The 13,289-nt window shown below is 40.6% G+C and overlaps 1 protein-coding gene across 1 annotated transcript in view; it reads right to left on the minus strand.

The window, feature by feature from the left end:
• Positions 1 to 13,289, minus strand: part of LOC142996739 (teneurin-3-like) — a 187,811-nt gene that overhangs the window by 57,448 nt on the left and 117,074 nt on the right. The window contains exons 14-18 of the mRNA XM_076147792.1: positions 12,345 to 12,491; positions 9,137 to 9,267; positions 6,265 to 6,353; positions 3,998 to 4,117; positions 675 to 807 (exon numbers count right to left, since the gene is read on the minus strand). Of these exons, the coding sequence (XP_076003907.1) occupies positions 675 to 807; positions 3,998 to 4,117; positions 6,265 to 6,353; positions 9,137 to 9,267; positions 12,345 to 12,491 (620 nt within the window). The remainder of the gene's footprint in view (positions 1 to 674; positions 808 to 3,997; positions 4,118 to 6,264; positions 6,354 to 9,136; positions 9,268 to 12,344; positions 12,492 to 13,289) is intronic.

A 13,289-nucleotide genomic window follows, 5' to 3' on the forward strand; every position in this document is an offset into this window, starting at 1 on the left:
AGCAAGAACTGCATTTAAATTAAACAACTACATTGAATCTTTAACACATTCAATTCTCCTCATTCTGCACCTCCATTAATAAATAATGACTAATAAGACAGTAAAAGGGAAGAGATATGCAGATATGCACAGATATGCACAATTGTGAGGACTAAACTGTCAAATTACTGAAACTATCTTTTGCTTTCCAAAAAAAAACAACACTCAGATGAGCTTTGAGTTCAGAAGATTTAGCAGTTGTTAAATCTCTTGAGTCAAAGTTAGCTAGAAATCAGTCTGAGAGCACCTTGTTGTTCATCTGTAGTAGCTGGAATATTTATAATCCAGGTCTACGGTGTTTCGGTGGACCCAGTGGTGTAAAAAGCCTAGCATGCAACTGTTTGAGTCAAGCTTTATGCTTCCTCCTTCTCACTCTCTCCCTATCTTCTTCTGTTTCCTGTCACTCTTTATTTTCATTGTCAAATAAAGGGGGAAAAAGCCATAATATAAGTATTTTCAGTCAATCAGTCAGCCAGTCAGACAGCCACTTATCTAGCCATTTGGTGTCTGTGCTTTGCCAATCATTCCTGTCATTTAATCCCTCAGCCAGTCAGCCTGTGTTCCTGCATCAGTCAGTTACACAGTGAGCCAAACAGACTGATATCAGGACAGACGGCAGCAGCAAGTGCTTTTACCTTCTTCATGATAAGTGTGTCCATCACATAGAAGACATTCCACGGCACCCACACAGTTCTGTACTGGGTGAGAAATGGATCGCGCTCGAAACTCAGTGTCAGGGATGCTCCGCCATTGGCCAGCAGATCAAACCTGCAGCAGATTAATGACAACAAGAAAATACATTTTGTTTAGATCACAAGTTCTGAACCTTAAGGTGTACAAGCAATGTTATTTTCATTCCTGAACTGGTAAAGGCCAAACTCAGTTCTTATCAAACTGTAGATTGGGCCTACTGGACTTGAATTAATTATGCAATTTCCACCAAACTTTGAATAATAACTGCATATCAATTCTTTGTGATCGTCTCAAGTGTGATGTCATTTGCTTTTGAAAATATGAAAACTCTGTGTTGACTCGGTCAGTATGTTCACATGCTCTCAATACTCAGAGTGTGTGTTCTTAACGGGACTGAAGGCAAAATGTGATGAAGCTGTATTTTGCACCGAATCAATAGGAGGCTACATTCTCCGATAACGTTGTCCGTGGAGGAAATACATGCAGAGGTGGCATACTCAAACCGAACATGCTTTGAAAAATCAATTTCCAATCGTGTAATCTAGGCTGTTACTGTAATCAATCAAAGTCACTCTCAAGATAAATGATACAGAAATTGAAAAAGTGTACAAAAAACAAATTCTTGGGTGTGAGAGAGCCTAAACTCAGCTGGAGGCTTCAATGATCAAAAAAGGTGCCGGTGTTTGTGCCAGTTTTAATCACATTAAAGTTTATACATGATATCTGAAAATAACCACTGTATTGCCTTAATGGTAGCTTGGCCTGAAAAGCTCCTCTCTGCTGTAAATTGGACTGGCCTTTCATTTTACACTGATGAAGCTGTAACTGCTCTATTTAAATTCAAGAGAGTCTGTGTTATTACAAAGCCATATGTCCGAGAGAACGGTTTGTGTAAACATATTGGTATGTGTGTGGAATACAAATGCTTTCTATGTGTTATACTCTCTCTCTGTTCTCTCTCTCTCTCTCTCTCTCTCTCTCTCTCTCTCGCTCTCTCTCTCTCTCTCTCTCTCTCTCTCTCTCTCTCTCTCTCTCTCTCTCTCTCTCCCTCTCCCTCTCTCTCTCTCTCTCTCGATTGATTGATTGCATCCTTGTGAATCCAATGCATTTTAAAAGAATCTTGCAGGTTCACTCCTACACACATTCAGCTGAAGACACAGCCTGGAGTGGATGGGGAGGGGCGGGTGTGTGTGTGTGTGTGTGTGTGTGTGTGTGGGTGTGTGTGTGTGTGTGTGTGTGTGTGGCTCTCATCAAGTGCATTATGCCATTTGTTAAATGCTTAATGCAGTAATATGTATTCCATCCAGTCACTCATTGTCTGCTACTCTTCCAGGTCTGGGTTACAGAGGACAGAGTAGCTCAGGCGTCCTTCTGTCCAAAGACAAACTGCTCCTGGGACATCCTGGGCCATTTCCAGGACAAATGGGAGATATAATCCCTCCTGCATATTCTAGGTCTGTCCTCAGGTCTCCTCCCTGCAGGAAGGGTCAGGAATTCATCCAGAGGGAGGTGGCAGGAGAATCAACCAACAAACCTGGCAACATCTGGATATGAGCTCCCCACACTGCTCTGACTGAGACCCACTGCAAATCAGGATGCAATTGTTCCATTTTGCAGGAAATTAAAGTATACTGATTAGGTATCTCTTCACAGGCTGTCCACTCAGCTAAGGAAAGAGTATCTAAATATTTACTACTACAAAAAGACTGGAATTATTAAAATGATCAATTTAAGGACAAATGTTTTCACATAAAGCAGGATAATGATGCGTCAAACTGCGGAATACCTGCAAGCTCATGAATGAGTGGGACTCATTGGGAGAGCAGGAAATGATGTGAGAAGTGTGTCATTTTCATGCCTTCATTGGGATCCGTTACCATACAAACTCTTATTCAATCTGATCTTCTAACTTCTATTAGCACCTCAAGGTTAACGTCTGCATCTCCCAGGTGCTAACAAACAGGCCCTGTTTCCTCTCCTGCAACCAAGCAGCTCTGTGGTTGTCAGCTTAGATGTTAATTCAAAGGAATTCACACAAGCTGACGGGAGGTTCCATCAATACAAACCTGAGAGTCAAAGACACACATACATTTTGTGATGTCCTGAATGGTGAATTTGTTCATCACGCAAGATGAAATTCTATCAAACGAGTCAATTCAGGCCCACGATCATCTAATCAGCTGGATCTAAGGGGGGAGAATCCTTTAGTGTGTCACCTGCTTACATCTAAGCCCAAACATCAGGTTTTTACAATTGCGTGCTGTTGTTCACATCCCAGAACAATGGTAAGCACAGATGGTAAATCTAAAGCTGCACCTTCAGGCTCTGCTCCCTCTTCACCGCAACAGACTGATCCACACATGTCACTGTCTCACCTTTCACCTCACCATCACTGCAGTGACGACTCCAATACACTGCACTTTGCAAAGCACCAACCTAATGCTTTCCCTCAGAGAGGCAGGCCTCAGATTTGGACTTCTGAACCTCAACCCATTCACTTCACACTCCAACTGCTGCGTGACTAATCTGGACACCTCCATTGCACTACTCAGGGACTCAGGCCACAGGCACAGGGAGAAAGAGCTTGTTTTAAATGCAGTTTTCTTCATCTGTGATAGAGATAAACATAAATCACAGCATAGAGAGGAAGATTTTGTTCTAATAGGCTCTAAGCCATTGAGGTCCATTCTCAGTTTTATAGTACAAGAATCCTCATTAGGTAACCTCACCAAATAACTTTGGGGTATATAAAACACTCAGCAAGCTAAATCTGTGACATAAGGGGACCGGTTCAGTTCTTCATTTATTTCCTAAAAGCAATTTAAAAAACACCAATAACAACACAGGGACACAGACAGAGAAAGCACATCCACACAATACACGGGTAAGTTAGATTCTAAACATTGATTTTCCTTCAATGCTCATGGTGGTCTAACAAAGAGGACAGAAAGGGATTTTGTGAAATCTAAATTCATTACCATTCATTTTTCATACTGAGAAAGAGCTCACATTTGGATAGAGAAAAATGTGGATTGAAATAGTAAAGTGGCACTGAAACTGTATTTTTTTTTCTCTTTCTGTTTCACTGTAAACTGTAATTAACAGCGCTGTAGCAGGAAACAACTCATTCTGGAGAGGTGAAAATGTGTTTAAATAACTAAGAATGAGCCATATAGGTGCAAAATTTCATCAAGTTAAACCTTTGTAAATAAATGAGGGAAATACATACTAATATAGACACAGAAATAGATTGAATATTACGTACATGCCATCCTTGCGTGTTACAGTGCATCCATGTTCAGGAAAGTCAACAAATGTTACATTCACTCCAATTAGAGGCGTTCCATCAGCTGTCAACACCTGACCTCGGATTATAGACACCAGGCTGGAGAGAGAGAAGAAACAGAGACAGACAGTTATTCATTATTATGTTATGCCATGACAATGTCATTATGTCACATGTGCTTGTTCGTGAGTTGATTGAGAATATGCATTCAGTGTGAGAACAATAAAACAATGTTGGGGCAAAGTCGAGTGTCTGCAAAATTCACATTTTCAGGAAAACAGCCTTTTACAGCTCAATGACACAATGGCCTTTTTAAAATGATTTTAGAAAATTGCCTGGACCTGTTATTTCTTTAATTGACATGGAAACCACTGAACATGAGTGAAGTGTGCTTCTATGCTGAGATTGAAGGATTTTATTTCTTTGCAAAATCTCCAAGTGGAAACTTGAAAGTTTTCTTTATTGCTATTGACACATTGAAGAAGCATTCTATTCTTACTTACTTACTTGAGTGCTTTTGACTGCCAGCACTGGAATACTTCCATTTTAATCTTGGGCTCATTATGATATTATTACTTATACTTGAACAAAATATGACATTTAAATTCTTTGCTTCCTTGCTTCCTCCTTACTTATATATATGAAGGAATGAACAGAAATACCCACCGCTTCTGTCACACGTGTCCATTTTGGAGTGGATGATAACAGTGTTTCAAATCAATCTTTCACAATTCCACTGCAGAATTTGGTTTTAATCACAGTATTGCTCATTTTTCTCAGGTAAACAGTTGGCTCTGCGACGGAGTGGCTCTTTCTCTAATTCCAATTATTTCCCTTTCTGTCCCTTTGACCTGCCATTAGTTTCAAATGAAAAGTTAATGATTGTTTATTTTAACCCCCAGCACCTTCCGCACTGTCTTTTCCTCCACTGATGAAAGTCACACCATGAACTGTACATATTCTACATATTGTACACTCCATTTAGTTTATTGGTTTCAGGGGTTCATGTTTGTATCCAATAAGTCGTCTGAATAGCTAGTTTTACAGTACGAATGAATGGTCTCTACATTTGATTATCCAAATGTATTCAACTGTTTTACTGTTTACTGCTCAATGCATGGCAGCAAGCAGGGATGTCCCAGGTTGGGACTGGACATGAGTCATCTGTATTTGCACACACGCACGCACGTACGCACACACCATACTGTTCTTAGGTCTAATAAAACATTTTTTATTTTGAGCTTGCGGCCCCATTCCATTATGGAAATACAGGATGTTTTTATTACAGGGTTGTGCCTCTCTGCTCTTATAAAACATTCAGGCTGGCATGAAAAATGTGACAAAAGCAGGAAAATGGCTGAACAGAATTGCCCATCACGTTTCTTCCCTGTCAGTCCTGTGCCTTTCACTCTGTTTTTCGGTGAAGCCACCCTGTTTTTTTTATCGTATTTTATGAATGCTATGTCTGAGGAAGAGGAGGGCAGAAATGCCATTTGGGAAGGACAAATGGTATCTGTAGCATTCCCTTGTAATCCCTGTCTCCCTCCTTCTCTTTCTGCCAAATCCATGTACAGCAACAGAAAACTCAACTCTGAGGCTGCTTTTGACCTGCAGCCAGAGCGCATTAGGACCCAATCAATCATCACTACTGACAAAAAAGAACAACATTTTATTTTTAAACTCAAGTAACATCTTACACTATGCAGTGAAGTATTGTTTCAGTTTTAAACGTCATTTGCAAGAAGATTGATAAGTGTTTTTAGCCCTCATCTGAGACATTTGATAGCTATATCCAAAAGTGTTATGATTGTAAAATTGGGGCATAAATTGACTCATCTGAACTAACGGTTTACAGGCTGTTAATAATTGGATTACACTTTATCTCACTTTATTCCAGGGTAACCTGTAAATCTGTAACTTGTTTGAACAAAACATTTCAAAGGCAATTAAGTCGTCAAAAATACATGTTGATAAGGAGATGAGGTGTGATTGTGATATTGTAAACAGTGGTCAGATCAAATCTAGCAGTTTTGATCAAATTCCCATTTCAACACAATTATCTAGAACACATTAGTGAAAGATTAACAGATAGCAATAGCTTTATTCTACATTATGTTATAATATCTAAAAAAGTGCTGCAGTTAACTTGTTGAACTAGAGATTTGTTTACAGTTTGCTTGACCAATGTCATAGCAATCAATGTCACTGCTTCCTCAATACACACAGATCCACAGACACTCACAAACCTTTTATTGAACGGACTCTCTCCAGCGATGACGTGGGTGGATTCAGGACCGAGTAAGAAGTGGATCCGCTGATGGAAAGACCTGGCAGCCTGATAAAGACAGATCAAAGATCAATAGATCAGCTTGATGGGCCAGAGGGGCACTAATTTAAGCACACACTGTACATACTGAACCTCTTCCAAGGATAGACATGATTTTCTTGAGATATCGACACAACGATTGATGATACACCAAACCCTGACACGTGAGTGAGTGTTGGCTTTGTGTTACTGTACAGCAAGCCCTTTAATGCTGACATAAACAAACCTGATGTTTGCATTGAGATTGGTATGTTAATATAACAATGATAATGGGGGCGGCAGTAGCTCACTCCATAGGGGACTCGGCTAGGGAACCGGAGGGTAGCCGGTTCGAACCTGCTCCACGGGCGCTGGCTGCTGGCTGCTGGCTTCCCTGCAATGCCCCTTCCAGTGCGTGTGTGTGTAGGAGGGGGCACAATTTCAGATGTGTGTGATTTGCATTGTGTGTTGTATATGCATTGTATAAGCATATATGCAAGAACTGCATGATATGTAAACCACATGAATCTGAAATCTCAAATTGCTGGGATAGTTAAAGGGTGTTCTTCTTCTTAATTGCGCCAAAACATTTTTCAATGTTGAGAAATTGATAAAGATCTGCACCAAAGCTTAATATGTTCTTTCCTGAGCCATGCCCCTCCTCCTGAAATTGGCACAAATTGAATTAAGCTTAGTGAGTTATTTAGGTATGTAAACAAATGCCACACATATAAATAAGTATAGCAGTACTGGTAGTAATGTACTCAGGTAAGAGTATTCTGCCTTATCATGTTTTTCCAATGAGCACACTGGCCTCATATTGCGAATATGCAAAATTGTCATATTTATTTTTTGAGTGGCAGACTCCTATTTACTACTGCCTTTAATTGCAGTAAGTACAACTACTGAGTATAGAGTGGATGTAAACATACAGGCTGTTTAACATGGACTTGAGCTGCATGACATGAACTCAGCAATCCTATTTTGATTGACAACAGCCTTGCAGCTTAATGGAAACTAGAAAGCATGAAGTGCCACAGTAACACAATGAATAGCTGATAGCCAATTTTTAAGACGTGTCACCTTTGCTTCCCGCCAGTGTGATTACCTGCCTTCCCTAATGTCATTCACCTGTGTCTCCTTGTTCCCTCCCGTCTTGTTTATATACCCCTGTGTTCCATGTGTTCTTCAGTTTGTTACCGTTCGTGGTTCCCTTGTGTTTCTTGCGTGTTTCTCGCGTGTACCGACCTACGCCTGAACTCCACCTTGTCTCTTGCCGCCAGGCGCTAGCCCCAGGATCTACCCTGCTGTCCCCAACGCCATCTCTTGCCCGCTCCTTTGGATTCCTATGCCTGATTTTATAAACACTTTTGCTCAGTTAAATCTGTGCTTGGATTTGTCTGTTCCTTCCATGACAAGACGTGTTCTTCATATAGAAACATTATGAAATAACTCAAATATCAACACAAAATCTTGTGTTGTTAAGGCATCAAACAAATCTCACTCGATTTTTGGCTTTTTCAAACTTGCCTGTGCATATTTTTGGAAACTACACCCTACAACCAATCAGATAACAGATGTATTTGTCTATATGGGGGCTATATGTGAATGGTAAAAATGACTTCAAGCCAGAACCTCAGGTCCAGGATGGCCTACAGTCAGATATCTAGGAGGCACATCTTCATTTTCAGGACTGAGAAGAAGCAGACAAAGTTAACTTTAAGTACCAAAAATGACCTGTTTCTGAAACAGAAATAAATAAAGGCTTTCTTGTAGTATATCCAATTAATCATAAACTGCTCAATTTTAGTTTAACACTGTTCTGGAAATGATCTGAAGCATCATGTGTGGGATGTAATTGTTATGGGTCGCTTTCAAGATGCAGAGTTCTTTTAACATATCCAAGACCAGTACTAAAAATATACATTTCCAACACTCACAACACATGTGTAGTTTGTTTGTAAACTGTTACAAACTGGTTGTCCGCGCTTGGTTTGGTTGGACACCGGAAAACTCCAAGCAGACAAAGGAACATATCAACAAAAGCCATGTGAGCACACTCACTGGGCTGTAGTGTAGGTCTGGGAGCGTGAGTGACATCATCAAAACAGAAATTACATTTAAACTATGCCATGATGACAAGAAAACATGGAACAAAGACAGAACTGGAATTCTTTACTAGTCAGTAATTATTTAGGCCACATACCAAGAAAAATTATGTCAGCAGAATTCAAAAGCAGCTCAAATCATATTCAAACAAATGCTTTGGTTCATCATAGGTGCCGTTCACTTCATGTTCAAGTGATACTCCTTCATTGTATTCATGTTCAGCGTTCACTCACCAGGTCAATAAGCCTTTGGATGGACCCCTGAGTACCCTGTGCTATATGTGGAAAAGCATGGAAAAGGTCCTCTACAATGATATTTAATGTGTTTAGTTAGATGTTTAGTTAGATGTTTAGAACAATTTTTGTCCTGAAACGTTTGTATTTTATGTGAAATCGCTGAGAGAATGTTACACGTTATACATACAGGTCACTGTAAGGAGAAGCAGAACCTGAAGAAACTATTTGACCTCCTTGCATGACTTCTATGTTTGTGCTGTTGAAGTCCATTCAAAAACAAGTTCTCCTGATTTTGTGTGTGACTAGACTGAGACGACCTCCTTAAAATGATTTCCATGTGGTGGTGTTGGTCCCAACATTGGAGTGTGATTGGGGTCTTCAGACTCACCCAATGGAGTTGTACTACAAGGTGCAGAAAAGTCCAAACAATAACAAACGTCTGACATTGTTCTTCATTGGGCATTTTACCTGCTGAGGAGCCAATGAGGAAGGGTATTGGCTAAGCACCTCCACTGGGTCAGGTGAGCCTTGGCAATATAACTGAGTCTGACAGGAGGGTTGCATACAGCAGTCAGGGTCCATGCAGTCAGCCAGGCCATCTGAAACACACACACACATAATACATGGTAGACTCTACAAGGCGAATACAGATATTTTGATATGTTGAGGGTAGAAAACACATGCACACCCAAGGACCCATTCACACACATTTGTTGAATATGAACAGTGGCAGTGAGCAGTAATAACAGATTCAAAGGGCCCAGCCGTTTGTGTACACTCCTCCTCCACAGAGCCAGAGGGAGACTTCCCAGGGTCCACCAGAATGACACAAAGAAGCTTCACTGTAGCTCTTCATCTGAGTTTTTTCTTCAGTAAACAGCAGAAGGCTCTTTCGGGACATACTGTATACTGGCAGTGTGCCAATGGTACAGTCAGGGGTAAGACAGCGAAAAGATTTAGAGACAATCCATCCGAAGATTAAGTGGGAGCCAGTGCAGGCACGATGTGAGCTCCTCTCTCTGTCCCAGCTGAAACTCTGGCGACAGCTTTTTGTACAAGCTAAGTGTGAATTTAAACAAAGATAAATAGTGAAAAGGAGATACAGAATAAAATCGGGAGGGAAGATGCAAGGATAGAGGACGTGTGGAAAGAGAGAAGGAGTAATGGAAGTACGTATAGATGAATAAGGCAGCGATATACACATAAGGTGATAGAAGACTGGACGAGGAGCTGGTCAGATGTTGCTAGGTCAACATGATTAGAATGAAGGGGTTGAAAGAATAAAGGCTAGAGAGTGATGGCGAGACAGGAGGGTCTCACTTGAGACTGGATAAGAAGGAATATAGACATCAAGTTGGATGAAGTCACAATGGATGAATGGCTAGAGAAAAGAGTGTTTAAAGGAAGAGAGCCATAAGGGAAGATGGACTGATTTACTAGAAAGGTAGCCAAGGGGGAAACATGAGAGAAGCACCTCACTCGCTGTAGTCTGTGTTCACATTCTAATGAGTGATTAAATGAAGGATGCATAAAAGATGGGGAAGAAGGAAGAGTGGTATGTATTCATAAGCACTGCCAAGAAGAATAAAAGACAGAGAAAGAGATGGAGGAAGATGGATGGAGGGTTAGAGTATGAAGGATGAAGAGCGGGAAAGAAGGGATGGACGGATGGAAAAGAGGGATTAGGAAGGAGTGAACGGTGAGGTAGATGGGCAAGAAGAAAAGAGCGATAAGTGATGAGAGAGGGGTGGAGTGAGAGGACAGATGGAGGGATGAGGGAGGTGGAGAAGCTCATAAAATCTGGGCTGCCATTTGTCTCTGTTGGTTTAAGAAAGCCAGTCGTACATCTGGTGAACAGGCACCATGGACTGCGGACAGACACACACACACACGCAGACACACACACACGCGCAAGCACAAACTGATGTAGTAAATCTTTCTCGTGTCTCACTTTTCCTTGCTTTCTTTTTTCAAATCTTTCATCTCTTGCTGTGCTTTCCCTCTATTTTACAGCTGATCTTCACCCTTGTTCAGCCCTCAGGGACTTGATGGTTTTTAAAGGCTGATATCATTATTTGTGGATAGATGGTTGATCTTTACTGTGCTTGCATCTCTGGGGAAATGACCTGCTCTGGGTCATGTGCAGTAACAGTTGCTATGTGTATTTGTATATTTGATCCAACGCAGTTTTCATGAAATCTGAACTAAAACAACAACTCTGCATCGAGCACAAAGGAACGCCCACACACACACCTGTCTACAGTAAGCTCAAGCTCCATCCAGATACAAAGAATATGTTTATATTTTAGAATTTTTAAGTAAAACTCCTGTTTTTTTCAGCTTATTTTTACATAAATCCTGTAAAACTGCACTTATGAGGTCATCGTACCAGCAGCATTGATGTCATTGTAAACTGTAATTTAAACTTTGTTTCTCATTCACCCTAGTTTGATTGTTAATATAGATAGGATTTTTTTTTTTTTAAAGTTATGGGGCAATTTTTGCCAGATCTTTGCCATATGGTCTGTCACGTGGTCAGCTGGATTGCTTGTGGAAGCTCTTAACAGCTGATTCCATAGTTACTGCTGCATCTCCCACAAGGGCTCTTACCAGTCCAGGAATTTTGTCAGCATCAACAATCTCTTGTCAGTCATGTTTTTAGTTGTTGATTGACTCTTCTGGTTGACACTTGCAGTAGGAAAAAGGGTATTTAGTTATTCTTTGTTATTGTATCACTTTATTTTTGTTGTGAATTCCTTCTTTGGTCATCGTGATGTTCTGAAATTACGAGTTAATTTATTTTTTATCCCCTTATTTTTTATTTTAGGGGGAAATAATTTGGACTGAAGGTGCAATTTTGCCCTTTGCCCTTGGTTGTCTCCTACACTGAACAGATCATATTTAAAAAATTTACAATTATACCCTCTTTCACTGGGAATGCAAACATATAAAGTATGACCTTGAGGTAAACAGTGACTAAAGATTGAAGAGTTCATTTGCCAAAAACTAACATAATTTTTTACTCTGCATTCCAGTCCATATCAATCAAAATGTGTTATTTTCTTTCTCTTGAAGTATTTTTTCTTTCTCTTCAAGTTTGACTGTATGTTCACATTGACATCATGCTCAGATTTGATTGTTCACTGAATAAATGTGCCTTCTTGCTTAAATGGCTTGCAAAAGAAAGCCAACCAGGGAAGGAAATGCTTCAGTAAATCATTTGAAAGTGCATCATCTAGGTCTGCTATCACAGCAAAGCAAAGTCAGATGATTTAAATATGTTTATGGTTTTTACTATTAGATCTAAAAATATGACCGGACTTGATCAGATTTCCCACAGACGGAGCCACAGATACAGGTACATGCTGTATAATACTAGTGCCAGTAATACAAGCAGCTAGTAAATGTTTACTTTCCTATTTTATTATTTCAGTATGTTCAATACATCCAAAATGTGGCTCATTGAGGTGATTAACTTTGCTCTACCCCCCCTTTGTTTTCCTTATCTGACAACATACCACTCCTCCATCCTTCCATTTTAGAAATAAGGAATGATTGGGCATTTGTACAATCTGCCATTCTTCACTGTCCTTGCCATTCTTTCATCCATTCATCAATTACCAGTCTGTTAATCTGTTTACCAATGCCACACACACGTGTACACACAAGCATATACCTCCTTCATTGTCTTTGCCATCAGCACAAATGGTTTCCATGGCTACATGGCATCCGGCCCCTCTCCATCCAGATTGGCAGATGCAGTGCCAGCCACTGGCTTCGAGGGTACAGCGCCCATTGTTGTTGCAGAGACCTGGACAGCCCTCTGGGTACAGGGAAGAAGCACAGCGTTAGAGCAGTTAGAGCTGGTGGGACTGGTTGGGATAGGGGTCACTGCGTGGCAATGAGGCTGTGAAATAGGGTTTAGCCAATATAAGATTTTGTAAGCAGGGGAAAATCATTTTGCAGTGTAGTCTGAAAAGTGAAGTTCTGTGGCAATAATAGTAACAGCAACAAAAATGCGTGTGTTCAGTGTTTCCCTCTGAGGGTGAAAACGTCTGAGACATTCATTTAATCCACGGTGGGACATAAAACACCAGTTAAAGTCAGACAGCTGACGGATTTAAGGCGCTCAGCCTGAAGTGGCAGCGTGAGGTACATTTGATTACATGTTTTACTGAGTGTTGAGTAAAATTCTGCCACATCACACCAATGTGTGTTCTTTGCTCAGACGTCTCATTTCAAAATAAAAAGGTGTGAACTTGATGTCATCAGTGAAGGTGAGTCTAAAGCCGGGCTCACACTGTACTAGTTAAGTAACTGTGCACATAGTGTAAACTCACACTACACATTCTGCACAGGCAGTCCATAGTTTCTACACTGTATGGTCATTAAATGAAGTTTTAAAGTGCATGTAACTGTACAAGCTGATAACAGCTGCTGTTCACCACCAGAGAGGAAACTCGCTACAGCCACACAGTCTGGGTGGGTGGGGTATTAATAAAGTCCCTCGGTGGTCTGATTTTAAGATAATTTCTCACCCTCACATTCCATCTCAGTGGATATCAGATATTAGCAGTTTCAATCCAAAAAACTCTCCAAAAGCCTACATTGGTTAAACCCC

Source organism: Genypterus blacodes, unplaced genomic scaffold (assembly GCF_046128005.1).
Source record: "Genypterus blacodes isolate CSIRO-AG114 ecotype Tasmania unplaced genomic scaffold, CSIRO-AGI_Gbla_v1 ptg000039l_1, whole genome shotgun sequence".
In the NCBI taxonomy this organism is placed as follows: domain Eukaryota; kingdom Metazoa; phylum Chordata; class Actinopteri; order Ophidiiformes; family Ophidiidae; genus Genypterus; species Genypterus blacodes.